Raw genomic sequence first — 16,498 nt, forward strand, 5'->3', positions numbered from 1 at the left:
TTGCAGTTAATTTATAAAAAGAAGCTGGAGCTTGACCAACATGCATTTCTAACAGCCTAAAGTCTACTTAATACAATGAATCTGAAGTTAAGTGGAAAATCTCAGCTTTTTCTTTTGGAAATTGTGAAGTCTCAAAGGCACTTTATGGTGATTTTGACCCAAATCATAATGATATGTGCGTAAGAATTAATACTTTTTTAAAAGTATAATTCATTCTTACTATATAGTCCTTATTCACGCTAGCGCCATCTTTGATTTTTAATGAGAATGGCAACGAGGCTGTGAGGGATAGACTTACCATCTCTTCAGTGGCATGAACGGTATACAGCTGTATAAATCTCCTATCTGATTTTCCACAACTCATGTTGTCTGGAGTTCTTTGTATACTGAATGTTCTTGGACAGATATTTTATCAATGTTTTGCCCGCGGAATGATCAAACTAATGATAAACTGCATTACAGCCCATTGAAGAGACAGCCCAAGTCTATCCCTCACAGCCTCGTTATCATTCCCATTAAAAATCAAAGATGGCGCTAGCGTGAATAAGGTCTATTATGTAATATATAGGCTACAAATCAGTGGCGGATTTAGGCATGGACGACATTGGCAGTTGTCACAGTCAACTGATTTTTATTTTCTCCAACAAAAGTGGGACAGTGATCTTAACCCTCTATGGGACTAATTATGAAATCACAGCTAGAAAAGTTTTCTTTAAGTATAACTAAGTCTAAAATAATTTTCCAATGTTTTTTTTTTTTCTCCTTATGACCTTTGACCTTTTTTGGGGGGTGCTATTTTTAGGGTAAATGTTTTTTGGCAAATTGTCTGAAACGTGACACATTCAAATGCATTTTCTGTGTCTGAAATGAAAAACATGTCTTAGTGTTTCAAAACCTTTATGGACATTCCTTTTAAAACTTTAAGAGCTTTATTGGTGTTCTATTTAAATCTTTAAGAACTTCACTGTTGCTCTTGATTTGTTCCCATCTTTTCATTGGCATTGTGTCAGCTATCTTGTCAATATGTGTGTTGGTCTGCCAGCACAAGTGTGTTGTAGAAACCCCATAGACAGACATTTGGAAAAAAAAAAGTCCCAATTAACGGTTCCATTTCTTTCTCTGTACAGTTCGGAGTTGAGTTCAGGGCTGTTTCCAGGCAAAGGTGAACTAGGTGGTCACCTAAGGTGTTCAAAATAAATTCACAGACAGTCCCAGGACAACCCCCCCAAAACAAGAAAGCTTATGACGAGTTTGCCGCAACTTCCCAATTTGACCTGCAACTTGTTGGCGGCCGCTCCTGATCATTCTCCTCATTCTCTTCCTCACTGTCTTTGCTCTCACTGCTGCTATCCTCCTAATACTGAACATGTCCCTCTCTTACTGGCCTCATATTTTGATGCGCTGCTGTCACGGACCTCTCTAGACTATGGAATAGTCTTTTCCATGAAACTTACCAGCATCAACATAAAAGAGACATGAAGACTTCCTCTTATACAGCCTACTACTGTACCACAATAGTGCTATTCAAAGAAAAATCTATCCCATTATAGGACTTTGTCATTCATACATGACAGAGACAATTTATGTTGTTTGAGGTCTTGTTTTTGTAAAATGTTCTTTAAAAATGACAAAAATATTTAGAAAACACCTTTGGATGTCTTCTAAAAAAAATATTAAAAAAATATTGGTTGAAAATTATTTTTGTTTATTAAAAGTAAATTATAGCGTCATTTATAAATGAAGATGTCCCATAGAGGGTTAAGTCCATATTTTCTGTAATTTAAGAACTGCAAAAAATCTTTCAAATACTTATCAGTTATTTGCCTTCTGATATTAAAAAGGCAATCAATCAAGAAACTTAATTCTCACTTTTTTACTGAACCCTATATTGATTTGTAGCTATTAAATATATGTTGCATTTTACTATATTTTGTTGTTATAATATAATACAATTACTACAAGTATAATAATGTATTGTGCATATTATATATGTAATATTTTTTATTTATAGTTATAATATAAATATTTGGTATTACAAATCTTTACCAGCTAAAAGCTTGGGCACACAATTAGATTATATAACAGATAATTAGCTTGTGTACATTCAGTTAGAAATGCCATAAAACTTTAATTTATATATTATCATATACTACATTTTATTTTGATGTAACAAAAGTAAATAAAAGAAGCAGTCCAAATTCCAGATAAGCCCCACATTTTGACTCCACCATAAAAACCAGTCCAAAAATCGTAATAATTAAGTGGAAAATCAACCAGTGGTTTCTTAAGCATTGCTCGTTTGTAAATGAATTATTAGTGAAAGTTATAAAGTGTTACAAGAATTCTTGGTGGCAGGAGTATAATAATGGATTAGCTGTCACTCATTAATTTGAACATCCAACACCAACACAACCCAGATCTACCCAGAACACAACAAATCTATACAAAGACACATGTAACCCTCAAATTGTTTTTAATAAAACAGATCAAACTGCAAAACAGTCATTAGATATACAGTACAAGCTCAATTATTGAGACAGTACAGAGAGAGAAAGCCTCTAAACTTTTGTGCAGCCATATGCGAAACATCTCGCTCAAAACAGACTTAATGACAGAAGGAATGGCTGGTTGTGATTGTGTAATGAAACTACCGATTATGAAAAATATCATATTCCATTTTTTGTAGCATGGCTTAAGATTTATCCTGTAAATAATAATAATAATTCTGGGCATCAGATCTAGTTTCTTTAGCCACTTAAATTTAGAAGTAGGATATTGTTACCATTATCAGACTAAGGAAAAGATGGTGCATGTCTTTTTCAAGACTCTAAAATGGACATTTAGAGTCATACAATAAAGAAAGGCAGCATTATGACACAAACATGAGTCAAGATTTATCTCCAAATGTCCAATTGTATGAGTGCCAAATACTGAATCAAACTGTTCAAATAAATATAATGTATTGAAAATATGTTTGCTTGTCACCATGTTGTCATTTGACACTGTCATACAATAATCAGCAAATAATTCCAGACATTAAACAATTGAAATTACATGATTTCTGTAAACACCAGATATCCTAAAAATCAAACATGAAAGACACAAAAATCAAACATGACTGAGACTTCTGCAGCATAATGCACGGTGTACTTAATGCAACTATGATCTCGCTCATCAGACTAGTCTTCAAAACATGCATTTCATTTTACGAAGTTCATTTCCAATTAAAATGGCAGATATAAAATGGGGAAAGTCCTATTGCACTCTGCTCTGTCATGATTACACATATATAATAACAACATTAAAATACAAGAAGAAACTGAAGACAAAATTAAAAACTTTAAAAAAATGGCCCTTGAACTCGAGACGTATCCAAGACCTGTTAAGACAGGCAAAATATATGCACAACTGGCCCTTCTATAATGATGGCTTGAAGATTTGAGAGAATACTGGTTTGTGTGTGTGCATATGTGTGCGTTTGAGACTTTTCAGGATGTCAAACTCCCAGTTTGTTGGCCTGAGTTAGCACCACCTTCAGGACTGGCATGAAGGCGGAGGTCTCGCTGAAGTTGCTGTTGCTCACGATGTGTGTGTGGATGTTGAGTCCGTCCGTGTAGGAGCGGCACTCGATGCTGCGGGCCATATTGTGTAGACCACCTACAATAGCTGGAGAAAGCTGGAGAAGACACACTAAGTCTAAGTCCGTGTCTGAAACTCACCACTAAAAATCACTGTGCAAAATAGATTGTATGGCTCTTTTCCAAACCCTAGTGAATTGCCTTGCTGTCTACTGCCTACCAAGTCAGTTGGCTTCTCAAGAAACATCTGAACTAAAATAGGCTAAAGTAGTCTCATTACAAAACTGTGACTATGGGTACATTTTTACAAAAGAGATAAATGCAAAGGTAAACTGCAAAATGCGACCTACACAGGCAGTTCACTAGGTTTTGGACAGTCAGAAGTGGCATTGCTTAACCCTGTAACACAGTGGGTATCACATATGATACATGATTTTCTAAAGCCTCTACATCATCAGCAAGATCAAAACTTTTGAAAATCCTGTCATATGCAATGTACTAGATGTCTACTGCCACTTGGTGGATGTTTCCGTGCTCTTCTGGAAGTCTAAGACCTTTTAAATAATTTCAGATATGTTCGTCTTCGTATTGAGAAGCACTCGTCTTTTTTATGTGAAATCTTTTTTGATTTTGATGAAGTATAAATGACAATAATTATATCGTTACTGATCATTTAAAATATAGTATTTGCTGAATATAAGCAACCTGTGCTTAGTTAAAATTCTGTACTCTATTTTATATAAAAATCACGTTGAATTGCTCGTATCAAATATGATACATCCGGCTTTCTCTCTCAATCATCATTCCATTCCATTAAAGGAATATTCCGGGTTCAGCGCAAGTTAAGCTCAATCGACAACATCGGCATAATGTTGATTACCGCAACAATTTATTTTGACTCGTTTCTCCTTTTCTTAAAAAAAATAAATAAAAGCAAAAATGGAGGTTACAGTAAGCCACTTACAATGGAAGTGAATGGGGCCAATTTTTGGAGGGTTTAAAAGGTAGAAATGTGAAGCTTATAATTTTATAAAAGCACGAATTAATTTTACTGTTAAAACGTATGTATTATTTGAGCTGTAAAGTTGTTTCAATCGTAATTTGACAGTTTTAGGGTTTGTTGACATTACATTGTCATGGCAACAAAGCTGAAAAATTGTTACACAGAAAAGGTTGGTAAGTGATTTTATCACATTAAAATCATGTTTACATGCATATTGTTTATGTCTTGAGGCTATACTTTTGAAACTGAGTATTTTATCATTTATGGATTGACCCCATTCACTTCCATTGTAAGTGCCTCATTGTAACACAGATTTTTTGAGGGGCAAGTAAATTATTATTATTATTTTTTATTTTTTTGTGTGGTAAAATATTATGCCACAAATGCTGTCGACTGAGCTTAACTTGTTTTAAAGCCAGAATATTTATTTAATGCCCACCATAAAAGTAAGTAAATAAATAAATAAAAATAGAGCTTTGAAAACTCTGACATATAATTTATTTATATATATTTAAAGTGCAAACTGATTGTTTATGTGTATTTATATACACACTGGCGGCCAAAATTTGGAATAATGTACAGATTTTGCTCTTATGGAAAGAAATTGGTACTTTAACCAAAGTGGCATTCAACTGATCACAATGTATAGTCAGGACATTAATAACATGAAAAATTACTATTACAATTTGAAAAAAACTTTCAGAACTTCTTAAACTACTTCAAAGAGATCCTTGGCATTCCAGCTGTCAGTTTGTGCAGATACTCAAGTGACATTTCACCCCATGCTTCCCGTAGCACTTGCCACATGTTGTACAGTCGGGCACTTCTCACGCACCTTACAGTCTAGCTGATCCCACAAAATCTCAATGGGGTTAAGATCCATAACACTCTTTTCCAATTATCTATTGTCCAATGTCTGTGTTTCTTTGTAATTCTTCCCATAAGGCCTGCACCCCTGAGTCTTCTCTTTACTGTTGTACATGAAACTGGTGTTGTGCGGGTAGAATTCAATGAAGCTGTCAGCTGAGGACATGTGAGGCATCTATTTCTCAAACTAGAGTCTCTGATGTACTTATCATCTTGTTTAGTTGTATATCTGGCCTTCCACATCTCTTTCTGTCCTTGTTAGAGCCAGTTGTCCTTTGACTTTGAAGACTGTAGTGTACACCTTTGTATGAAATCTTCAGTTTTTCTTTTGGCAATTTCAAGCATTGTATAGCCTTCATTCCTCAAAACAAGGATTGACTGACGAGTTTCTAGTGAAAGCTGTTTCTTTTTTGCCATTTTTGACCTAATATTGACCTTAAGACATGCCAGTCTATTGCATACTGTGGCAACTCAAAAACAAACACAAAGACAATGTTAAGCTTCATTTAACAAACCAAATTGCTTTCAGTGGTGTTTGAGATAATGACAAGTGATTTTCTAGTACCAAATTAGCAATTTAGCATGATTATTCAAGGATAAGGTGTTGGAGTGATGGCTGCTGGAAATGAGGCCTGTCTAGATTTGATAAAAAATGACTTTTTTCAAATAGTGATGGTGCTGTTTTTTTACATCAGTAATGTCCTGACTACACTTTGTGATCAGCTGAATACAACTTTGGTGAATTAAAGTACCAATATCCTTCCGAAACAGCAAAATCTGTATATTATTCCAAACTTTTGGCCGCCAGTGTATGTCAATTTAAAGATCTTGTTTTACATTAACAGCTATTATGATGTTATCACTATAATGTCCTGAGACCCAGCAAAGGAAGTTTTACAGTTTTACCTCTCTGAATGTCAGTATAGTGTTTGGTGCATAAAATACATAAGATAATTGTTTTTTTTTGTTTTTGTTTTAAAGAAAAATATTGTATTCACATTGTATTTGATGTGCTGAATTGTAATGTCATACATTTCTATACATTTTTAAGACCAAGGGAAGGAAGTTGTCATGGCCAAACTCCCCAAAATTTGGTATCTCTGAAAAGCCCAGGGAGTCCTCTGATAATACCCCATGCTTTACCACTGAGAGAAACTTGTACAACAAAAGCCCTATACAAATATGAATTGCTGAGTAACAGGATGATAATGACCTTTAAAGCCTGATGTATCAAATATAATAATAATAATAAAAATAATTAAAAAAAAAGTTTATAGGTTCAGAAAACAGCTCCATTTAATTTTTAACTTATTTTGCATTTTATGCCTATTATTTCATAGTCAAGCTTTGATGCCACATGGTTTTGAAATAGTATACACTAGGTAAAATGAAAATATGTGTTAGTTAACAGTAAAATACTCACAGTTTGTTCTCTAAGCTTGTCATAGAGGAACTCCAGCCTCTTATGAGCATCATCCAACTTCCTCTTTGTTTGCTGTTAGGACGATGGGAAAAATAAATCAATGCGGTTATTTGGAATGCCGGTGAACTTGATAACTGATTAGAAATAGACTGAATTTGTAAATGCTAAATCTGCAAACAAACAAATAATGCATTAGTCACGTTTAGTCTCAAGTACAAAAATTTAAACTAGGAACGCACGGATATAGAAATTTGTCAATAGCGAATAGCAATAACATTAACTGATATACAATAATGGCCAAAACTATATGCTTTCCACACAAAGTTTAAATCTAGAATTATCATTATCATATAGAAAAGACTACAAGTAGCATTTCATTGGCTGTGAACACACCGGGTCTGAGGCTGCAGCCAAGCACTTCTGGATCAGACCCTCAAATGTGGTCTTCAGAACCATGTGCTCTCCAGGGATTGGCTTCTTAATGATCTTCTCAGTGGGTATGGTCTGAAGTGGCTGAGAAAGACCACAAAATAGTTTAGTGTAGGTAAAACACAAGACCATTGATAGGTTAAATAGTATATATTTACCCCCAAGAAAACGTATTGATACTAATGCTTCAAAAATGTGTGAAATATGTTTTATATATACATAATAAATTATATTAATAGATAATATATTTATTGCATTTTTATTGCATTTTTGAACAATTTTCAACTTAGGCTAAGTTCTGATTGAATTGTAAGTAGTGATGGTTACATTAAAACAAAATGGAAATGGTTAAAAAATGCATGAAACAAACATGAGTAAAAAGATTACTTTTTCTAAGAACTTTGCACACTTTGCAACTTTTAGCTAACTGAGAAAATAGATAAAACTTTATAATAACATTTATTTAAGTCATTAATAAATATCACCTTATATAATGTGTATTGGATCAGTGGAACAAGAACATTAAGATATTAATATTTATGAAAATACATTAATCAAAATCTTATGACAATTCAAATTGAGAATGTACATGAAAGGGACAGTTCACCCCAAAATTGTAATTCTCTCATCATTTACTCACCCTCATGCCATCCCAGATGTGTAAGACTTTCTTTCTTCAGCACAACACAAATTAAGATTTTTAGTAGAATATCTCAGCTCTGTAGGTCCATACAATGCAAGTAAATAGTGATCAGACCTTAGTAGCTCCAAATATCACATAAAGGAAACATAAAAGTAATCCATAAGACTCCAGTGGTTAAAATCCATATCTTCTGGGTGAAAAACAGAACAATATTTAAGTCATCTTTTTTTTTTTTCTACTCTAAATCTCCACTTTTACTTTCACTTTTACATCTGAAAGACACATGTAGTGCCTGTTTAGTTTCAAATGAAGATTTAGAGTAAAAAGGACTTAAATATTGTTCTGTTTCTCACCCAGAAGATATGGATTTAACCACTGGAGTCGTATGGATTACTTTTATGTTTCCTTTGTGATTTTTGGAGCTACAAATGTCTGATCACCATTCACTTGCATTGTATGGACCTACAGAGCTGAGATATTCTTCTAAAAATCTTCGTTTGTGTTGTACTGTAGAAAGAATGTCATACACATCTGGGATGGCATGAGGGTGAGTAGATGAGAGAATTTTCATTTTTGGGTGAACTATACCTTTAATGATCTAACACTTACAGAATATAATAATGTTAATTAATTTGACTGTAACCAAGAAACCCTTGTTTCAAAAAAAGGTTTAAAAACCCATCTTTAAAAAAAAAAGAGCTATCAATCTGTTATGTAAATTGATACCTTTATGAGATCTCCAATTGGTGCTCCAGGCGCACCTTCCATGTGCTCCTGAGGCAGGTGGGGATTTTGGGTTGGGGGCCCCATTGACTGTTGTTGTGTGGGGTTAAAGGGGGCCGGGACCGCAGGCTGATCTGGAACTTGCTGTTGAGGTTGACTGGTCAGTGTACCAGGGGCCACCTGTGCCTTAGGGTCCCCTAGAGGGGTCATTATGGGTGCTGTGATGGGGGCTGGTGGAGTGTAGTTTTCTGGAATCTGGAAACCAAAACAGAGGACGTTTTCTAGAAATCAGCATAACTCTGTACACAATAAGCGAGATGACTTTAAATAAAGCTCACCTTCTTCTTCTTGGGTGCTCTGATGAGGTTGGGGGGGTCGTTCCATCCATTTTGGGGTCCTGAAGAAGAACAGAGAACAAATCTTCTTATTATTTATCTCTATAGGGGCCCTGCATGGCCAAACCTACCTTTTAATAAATGGAATACACTTGTTACTGTACATTACATCATACTGATTCGAAGTTCATAATCACAGCTATTGTGAATTCAAGAGCAGGTAATAGAAGAGTGCATCAATAATGGCATGCTCTGCTGGGATTTGTAATGATGCTTTAGATAAAGTTAAGATTGGATAAGGCTTGGTTTTAAATGAGCAATTCTACAAATGTGCAATGCTTGTAATCCATCAGTTTGCTTTTTTTTATTATAACTATAAACACAAAACTAGAGCTAACTTGATCAGCTAAACAAAATAGATTTTAAGAAAAATGTAAAAGAAGCTACTTGAGTCAAAGAGTTGTGACAATGGAAGCATAGACCCAATTACACATCTAATGATAGCAGCACTATGTGAATCAAAGACAAGCTGTGATGCTTATAATTATTTTCAACCTAGAGTACGTTTTTATTACAGATTTTTTTTATGAAAATGTATCAAATGTGTTAACCATTGAGCAAAATCACTTCCAGTAAATTATAGCCAGTAAAAAATGGTGCCTGATTGATTTTCGCACGTATTTGATTTTGTTATAATTGGAGGTGGACAATTATGGCCCACAATATTAAATTGTTGTAGCTCTATTTATGAATTCACCTTCCAAAGACCAGGCTGTGTTTTGGTTTAATCCTCCTGTGAATAAATAATAGCAAATTCTAGACAATTTAAAGTATGCATAATGTCTACGTAATCAGACTGAACAATAGACTATTATATACACTCTAAATATCAAGAAGTCTCCATTTGTATGGCAAAGATGCTTGTTCTTGCCAGTAAAACAACTCTATGTGTTAACTCGGAGTGTGCTATACAAGTAAAATCTAACATACATTTTTTTTTTTTTTGGTTCATTACGATATACAGTATACAACAATGTACACACATTTAAGAAAATGTGAATTGCAATGAAACAAATTTATCAAAACTAAATAATTTCAAAACTAGGAGGCCTGGGTAGCTCAGTGGTAGACACTGGCTACCACCCCTGGAGTTCGCTAGTTCGAATCCCAGGGTGTGCTGAGTGACTCCAGCCAGGTCTCCTAAGCAACCAAATTGGCCCGGTTGCTAGGGAGAAGAGTCACATGGGATAACCTCCTCGTCGTTGCTATAATGTGGTTCATTCTCAGTGGGGCGCGTGGCGAGTTGTGCGTGGATGCCGCGGTGGATGGGGCGAAGCCTCCACACGCGCTATGTCTCCGTGGCAATGCGCTCAACGAGCCACGTGATAAGATGCGCGGGTTGACGGTCAACTGCGATTCGATTGAGGCGAAACACTACGCGACCACAAGGACTTAAAAGCACATTGGGAATTAGGCATGCCAAATTGGGAGAAATAAATATATAAATAAATAAATATATAAATGAAATAATAATAAAAAATAAATAAATAAATAAAAATAAAAAATATATATATATATAATTTCAAAAATATTATTTTAAGCGCCCTTTATTCTTTTTGTTCATTGAAACAAAAATTTTTTAGTTGACCGGGTTAAGCAGTGTTCACAATATACTCAACTGCATTAAAATTATTTTAGCAGATGTAAAATAAATTTTTATTTGGTCAGCAAGTTTCCTAAAAACTGGGCCATTAGGCCAATTACACGCATAAACAAAGATATGCTTTGATAGTGTCTCTGATTGAACCCACAAAAATGTTTACAGAAGTCTCTGTGTGTCATTTTCCATGTATTAAAATGTTAAATAAAATGAGCACAAAAAAAAAAAAAAAGAAAGGCTTTTTGGTTAAAAAGACAGTTCCTCAGAAAAAAAGAAAAAAAAAAAAAGGCTTGTTGGTTAAAATAATAGTTCCTCTGAAAAAACAACCTTTTACGCCATTTCAGGGCAATTACTGTATACAAATATTGAGAAATATATTGCATATCATTCCATTTTATTTATTTTTCTTTATTGCCCTGTCTTAAGTGTAAACGACACATATTGTTTTATCTGCAAGTTTACAGACACAACATTTTTTAAACTAAAGCTTTTTTTTTTTTGCTCTTGCTCTGGATTATTCAATGGGTTTCAGCAGTCATAGCTTGTATGTTAATGAGCTGGTACTGTGGTGCAGACCTGTTCTCTGTGAGGCTGGGATCAGTGCGGGGTCAGTCTCTGTACCTGAAGCTCTGCGCACCGCAGGAGGAAGATAGGTTGTGGGCGAGCCCGGCCCACCATGCTGGAAAGACAGTCCAGAGGAGAGAGGAGGAGGAGAGAAATGCTGACCTCCCTGGGGAGGAGGCTGAGAGATAGCAGGGTGCATGAACTGTGGATGATAGATGGAAGCAGCAGAGGAGGAGGAGGAAGGTGGATGAGGAAGAGGAGAAGCCGCAGAGGGAGAGTACTGGGCAGGTTGATAGACGGCTGGTGTGAACTGCTGAACAGGAGGGTAGTCTACAGTTCATTTGAACACAGAACAGGCATATGCAGTTAGTCACGTATAGAGTTATTTTACATTACTGTAGCAAGTTATGAGTGTAAATATTAATTTAACACAGCTACAGTAAAACTATCTTTAACAAAGTTTACATACATTTCCGTACAAACTTGAGATGTTGCAAAAGGTTCATGCAAAGGTTTTACAGCAACCAGCGTCCATATAAAGAATTCATGCATTGCTTACGTTTTTATTTTTTATGATCCTTAATGGCAAAGTGTGTATGGCAAAGAAAGTATTTAAACATCCAATAAAATGACACACCTCACCTTTAAGGTCTTTTAGTGAGATAAAAGTGTAAAAACAAGAAAAACTACAGTCTCTGTGAGGGTATTTGTATACTTACTCTGGTACTGCTGGGAGTACATGAATGGAGTGGAGGAAGGTACACTTGCATTCACTGCTGACTGAAGACCAAAGGCTGGAGATGTGGGCTCAGTCTGAGAACAGAAGAATGACATAAGAGAAATTCATTGAGAGTGCCTTCAGTCACACTTTGTTTTGAGGGGAAGACAGCTTGATCCAATGATCCAGGCTGCCACCAACACAAAGGACATGCAAAAGTACATTATTTGCTAGTGGGGGTGTTATTTAAACAACTAGTTGGGAAGTCCTGAATAATTCGGTTTGTTAGGGGTCATCTCCCATCGCACATTAATCAGACGCAGCCATTAACGTGTCCTTAGTGAAACATAAAAAAGCTAGACTTGCCGCTACAAACAGAACAAAAGTGCAGGTGTCTCAAGACATGTTTATTAAGTTCTTTATAAGCTGATACAGCATCTAAAAAAATGTGACGCTCCTCAGCGAGATGCTGAAAAAAAAAAAAAACCAGCAAGACATGGCACACTGGGCAAAAGATGTCCGTCCCGTGCATGTTTACTTAGAAAACTATTGAAAAATGCAAAAACGAATGCAAAAACATGTTCGGTGTGAACAGCCCCTTAGGGATATATGGACTCTGAGCACAGCCCTCAACAGGGTAACTGACAGATATAATAACAAATATAATATAACAAATAAATTGCCTAAATAATTATGTTTTAATAAACTATTATAGTTGTGACACACACACACAATAAATAAACTGCATGAAACAAATTCATCCCCCTTGATTTTAGCTCTGCCACTAAAATATTGTAGCTTGAAAAAAATAAATTCAGCTTGAGTAACTGAAATCATAGTTCCTCCAAAACAAAAAACAAACCAAAAAAAAAAAAAAAAAACACGAAACAAAACAAAAAACCAAAACATTAAACAAAACTAACAGCAAAACAAAACAAAACAAAACCTACAAAAACAGTTAACAATGTCTGTTTGATTGAATGATAGTTTCTTCAAAACTAAACAAACAGTAATAATACACGTTAAAACAAATCCTCTTTAAAGCCCCGGCAATAAAAATATAGAAGCTTGAAAAAAAGATATATATATATATATTTTTTTTTTTTTATAAAGTAGATGACTCATTACTCATCAACTACTAGACAATCTTGAGCCATCTTGATCAGGTCAGCATGCTATCCCTAAGAAACTATACAGAGTGACTAGTGCTGTTTGTATGATGCTGCTTGTGAGTTGCTGCCTATGTAGATCACTCCAAATCAGCCTTGAGGTTTCATGATGGTTTGGATGCTGCCTTAGAAGAAACATACCTCTGACAAGACTGAAAATAGATCATTTGAATCCAAAATTATTCTTCTTTGAAAAAACAAAACCCAACAACTGGGGAGTTCTGCAGCTACAGCTGAACTGCACTGTAAAGTTCAGGACAAAAGACAAACATGCAGCACACAATCAGCAATGCAAAGGTTGGGTGGGGTGTGCTTTATGATGTAATCCTTGCAAGACTGGACTTCATTAGGTCAATGGAAGAGATTTCATTATTGGTGACATATTACAGGAACTTGTTACAAATATAAAACACTCGAGTAACATCATACCACAGTAGCAAGAGACACGCGAGATTATTTGTACAAGGTTAATAGTGAAGGATGTTAAATGGTAGTGAAACAACATATTAGATGTTAACAGAAAAAGAGAGCATATGAAAGGAATATTTTTTTGTACAATAAAAATAAGATTCTGGGTTCAATACAATTAGGTCTATAAACAGCATCTGTGATATTCCATCTATTACCACAGAAAACAATTTTGTTTCTTCTCTCAAGTTTGTTAAAAAATAGTAATGTATAGTAATGCATTAACAGTGGTCTATAGGGCAAGGCCTTCCACTGGGCAAAATGTTAAAATAGAAAAGTGACATTAAATGTAAAGAAAGAAAGAAATAAATACAAATAATGGGACATGACGTAACAATCCGCAAAGTGCAGTTTACATGGAGCAAACTCCAGTAGAGACTGACCAATATTTGTCTTTTTTTATTTTTCGACCGATAATGATTATTTTTCTGCATATGATATGCAGAACCAATTTTTAATTGATTTATTTTAGCTTTTTGACAATGATAACCATTGCGAATATAATATGAATGGTATAAATGGTCGGACATACACTGATCAGCCACAACATCAAAACCACTGACAGGTGAAGTGAATAACATTTATTATCTCGTTACAACTGCACCAGTTAAGGGGTGGGATATATTAGGCAGCAAGTGAACAGTCAGTTCTTGAATTTCATGTGTTGGAAGCAGGAAAAATGGGCAAGTGTAAGGATCTGAGCAACTTCGACAAGCGCCAAATTGTGATGGCTAGACGACTGGGTCAGAGCATCTCCAAAACGGCAGATTACCTTGTGGGGTGTTCCCGGTATGCAGTGGTTAGTACCTACCAAAACTGGTATCAACTGCCAAAAGCATCTACAATAGGCATGTGAGCATCAGAACTAGACCATGGAGCAATGGAAGAAGGTGGCCTGATCTGAAGAATCACATTTTCTTTTAGATCATGTGGACAGCTGGGTGTGTGTGCATCATTTACCTGCGGAAGAGATGGCAGCAGGATGCACCATGGGAAGAAGGCATTCCGTCGGAGGCAGTGTGATGCTCTGGGCAATGTTCTGCTGGGAAACCTTGGGTCCTGGCATTCATGTAGATGCTACTTTGACATGTACCATCTACCTAAATGTTGTTACAGACCACGTACACCCCTTCATGGCAACAGTATTACCTGATGGCAGTGGCCTCTTTTAGCAGGATAATGCACCCTGCCACACTGCAAAAATTGTTCAGGAATGGTTTGAGGAACATGACAAAGAGTTCAAGGTGTTGACTTGGCCTCCAAATTCCCCAGATCTCAAGCTGGACCAACAAGTCCAATCCATGGAGGCACCACCTCCCAACTTACAGGACTTAAAGGATCTGCTGCTAACGTCTTGGTGCCAGATACCACAGTACACCTTCAGAGGTCTGGTGGAGTCCATGCCTCAATGGGTTAGAGCTGTTTTGGCAGCACAAGGGGGACCTACACGATATTAGGCAGGTGGTTTTAATGTTGTGGCTTAATGGTGCATGTGTTTACCTTGTTAATTTTGGCAATAAATGGCTATTATGTAAAAACGTACGCAAAAATAATTTCTGAAAACTATACATTAAGTAAGTTGCTTTAGCTGTGAACAGTATTGTTTCCTGTTGAACACACAATGATGTTATGGTGTTGTTAGGTGTTATACTTTAGACATTCACCAAGTAGATAACCATTCAAGAAGAAAAGTGTGAATTTCTGTAAATAACAGCTGTCAAACTGATAAGTGGTCTCTCTCTAAACTTCATCCACAGTAATTATGTTGGCAGAGGCTATTTGCACTAGTGTAAATAGCAACAAAAAGCATCTTCTTTGCACTAAGTGCAAAAAGAGTCATTTACTATTTACAACCCTTATTAAATATTAACATACAGTATAAGGGCATCCCTGCAGTGTGTTTATTGTGTTTATTTATATTCCCCAGACACACAACACCAACCCCATACCCCTAAACCTAACCCTGACCTTCCCTTACAAACATTAACCATGTTTTTACTACAGTAACCATAGTGCACAGTGACGTGCTCAGACCTTAGCAGTGGCAGGGGTGAAAGGACATGGATAGAGTGTGAAGAGAAATCTGCTGTCAACAGCTGTTGAGCGGGGGTGGGGTGGCGGGTTGTGCTGTAGTAAAGACACTGCTTAAATCTCCGCACTCTTAAAGGCACCTCCACGCTCTTAAGGGCACCTCCACGCTCTTAAGGGCACCTCCACGCTCTTAAGGGCACCTCCACGCTCTTAAGGGCACCTTTAGATTTATGAACAAAATTGGCAGGGGCTTGTGCCCTTGTAGCCAACGTTCTGTGCACGTCAATGATAGTGCACCATGGTATTTTGTAGTGAAATCATAGAAACCACAAAAATTAAACATGGTTACTGTATTACCACCATATTACTGTAGTAACACCATGATTAATTGCATGAAAACTATGGCGTCCAACAAAAAACATGGTACTTACAATATTACTATAGTAAAACCATGGTTAATTTTACCTGGATCAAACCTTTCTCTCAACTCCCAGGCCTTTACCATGACAAAATACCTGTGATGAAATCAACCTTTATATTCATTTTTATTTATTATTATAAGTAGTATTAAAGGAAATATTATTAGTGCAGACAGAAAACTGGATGGGGGAAAAAGTGGGATAAAAGGCAGATTTGAACCCGGGTCATTCACACGGATAAAGCACATCTACATCATCGTTACACACCACTGCAGTGACACTAGGAGTGCAGTCTGTGTTCAATTTCTGTGTTTCTACCAGACTATTTGCAAATAGCCTCGCTGTGTGGCAGGTGCTATTTACACCCAGCACAAATAGTTACTCGGAATTATGTTTCACCCACCTAGAAAAATAGCCCCACCATTAAAATGCCTATGTAGACAACTTTACAGGTCCAATAACACACAT

At 36.0% G+C, this 16,498-nt stretch overlaps 1 protein-coding gene across 7 annotated transcripts in view; it reads right to left on the reverse strand.

The window, feature by feature from the left end:
* Positions 1–2,456: 2,456 nt before the first annotated feature.
* The window catches only part of LOC127432328 (protein transport protein Sec31A-like), a 34,989-nt gene continuing 20,947 nt past the window's right edge, over positions 2,457–16,498 (reverse strand). For 3 of the 7 annotated variants that reach the window (XM_051683237.1, XM_051683233.1, XM_051683240.1), the window contains 8 exons: positions 11,945–12,038; positions 11,238–11,555; positions 9,759–9,794; positions 9,005–9,063; positions 8,670–8,921; positions 7,265–7,384; positions 6,872–6,943; positions 2,457–3,676 (listed from right to left, as the gene is read on the reverse strand). In XM_051683237.1, the coding sequence (XP_051539197.1) occupies positions 3,497–3,676; positions 6,872–6,943; positions 7,265–7,384; positions 8,670–8,921; positions 9,005–9,063; positions 9,759–9,794; positions 11,238–11,555; positions 11,945–12,038 (1,131 nt within the window). In that variant the 3' untranslated portion in view covers positions 2,457–3,496. The remainder of the gene's footprint in view (positions 3,677–6,871; positions 6,944–7,264; positions 7,385–8,669; positions 8,922–9,004; positions 9,064–9,758; positions 9,795–11,237; positions 11,556–11,944; positions 12,039–16,498) is intronic. The other 4 variants (XM_051683239.1, XM_051683238.1, XM_051683236.1 and 1 more) reach the window with 3 other exon arrangements.

This window comes from Myxocyprinus asiaticus, chromosome 42 (assembly GCF_019703515.2).
Source record: "Myxocyprinus asiaticus isolate MX2 ecotype Aquarium Trade chromosome 42, UBuf_Myxa_2, whole genome shotgun sequence".
NCBI classification, from domain to species: Eukaryota; Metazoa; Chordata; class Actinopteri; order Cypriniformes; family Catostomidae; genus Myxocyprinus; species Myxocyprinus asiaticus.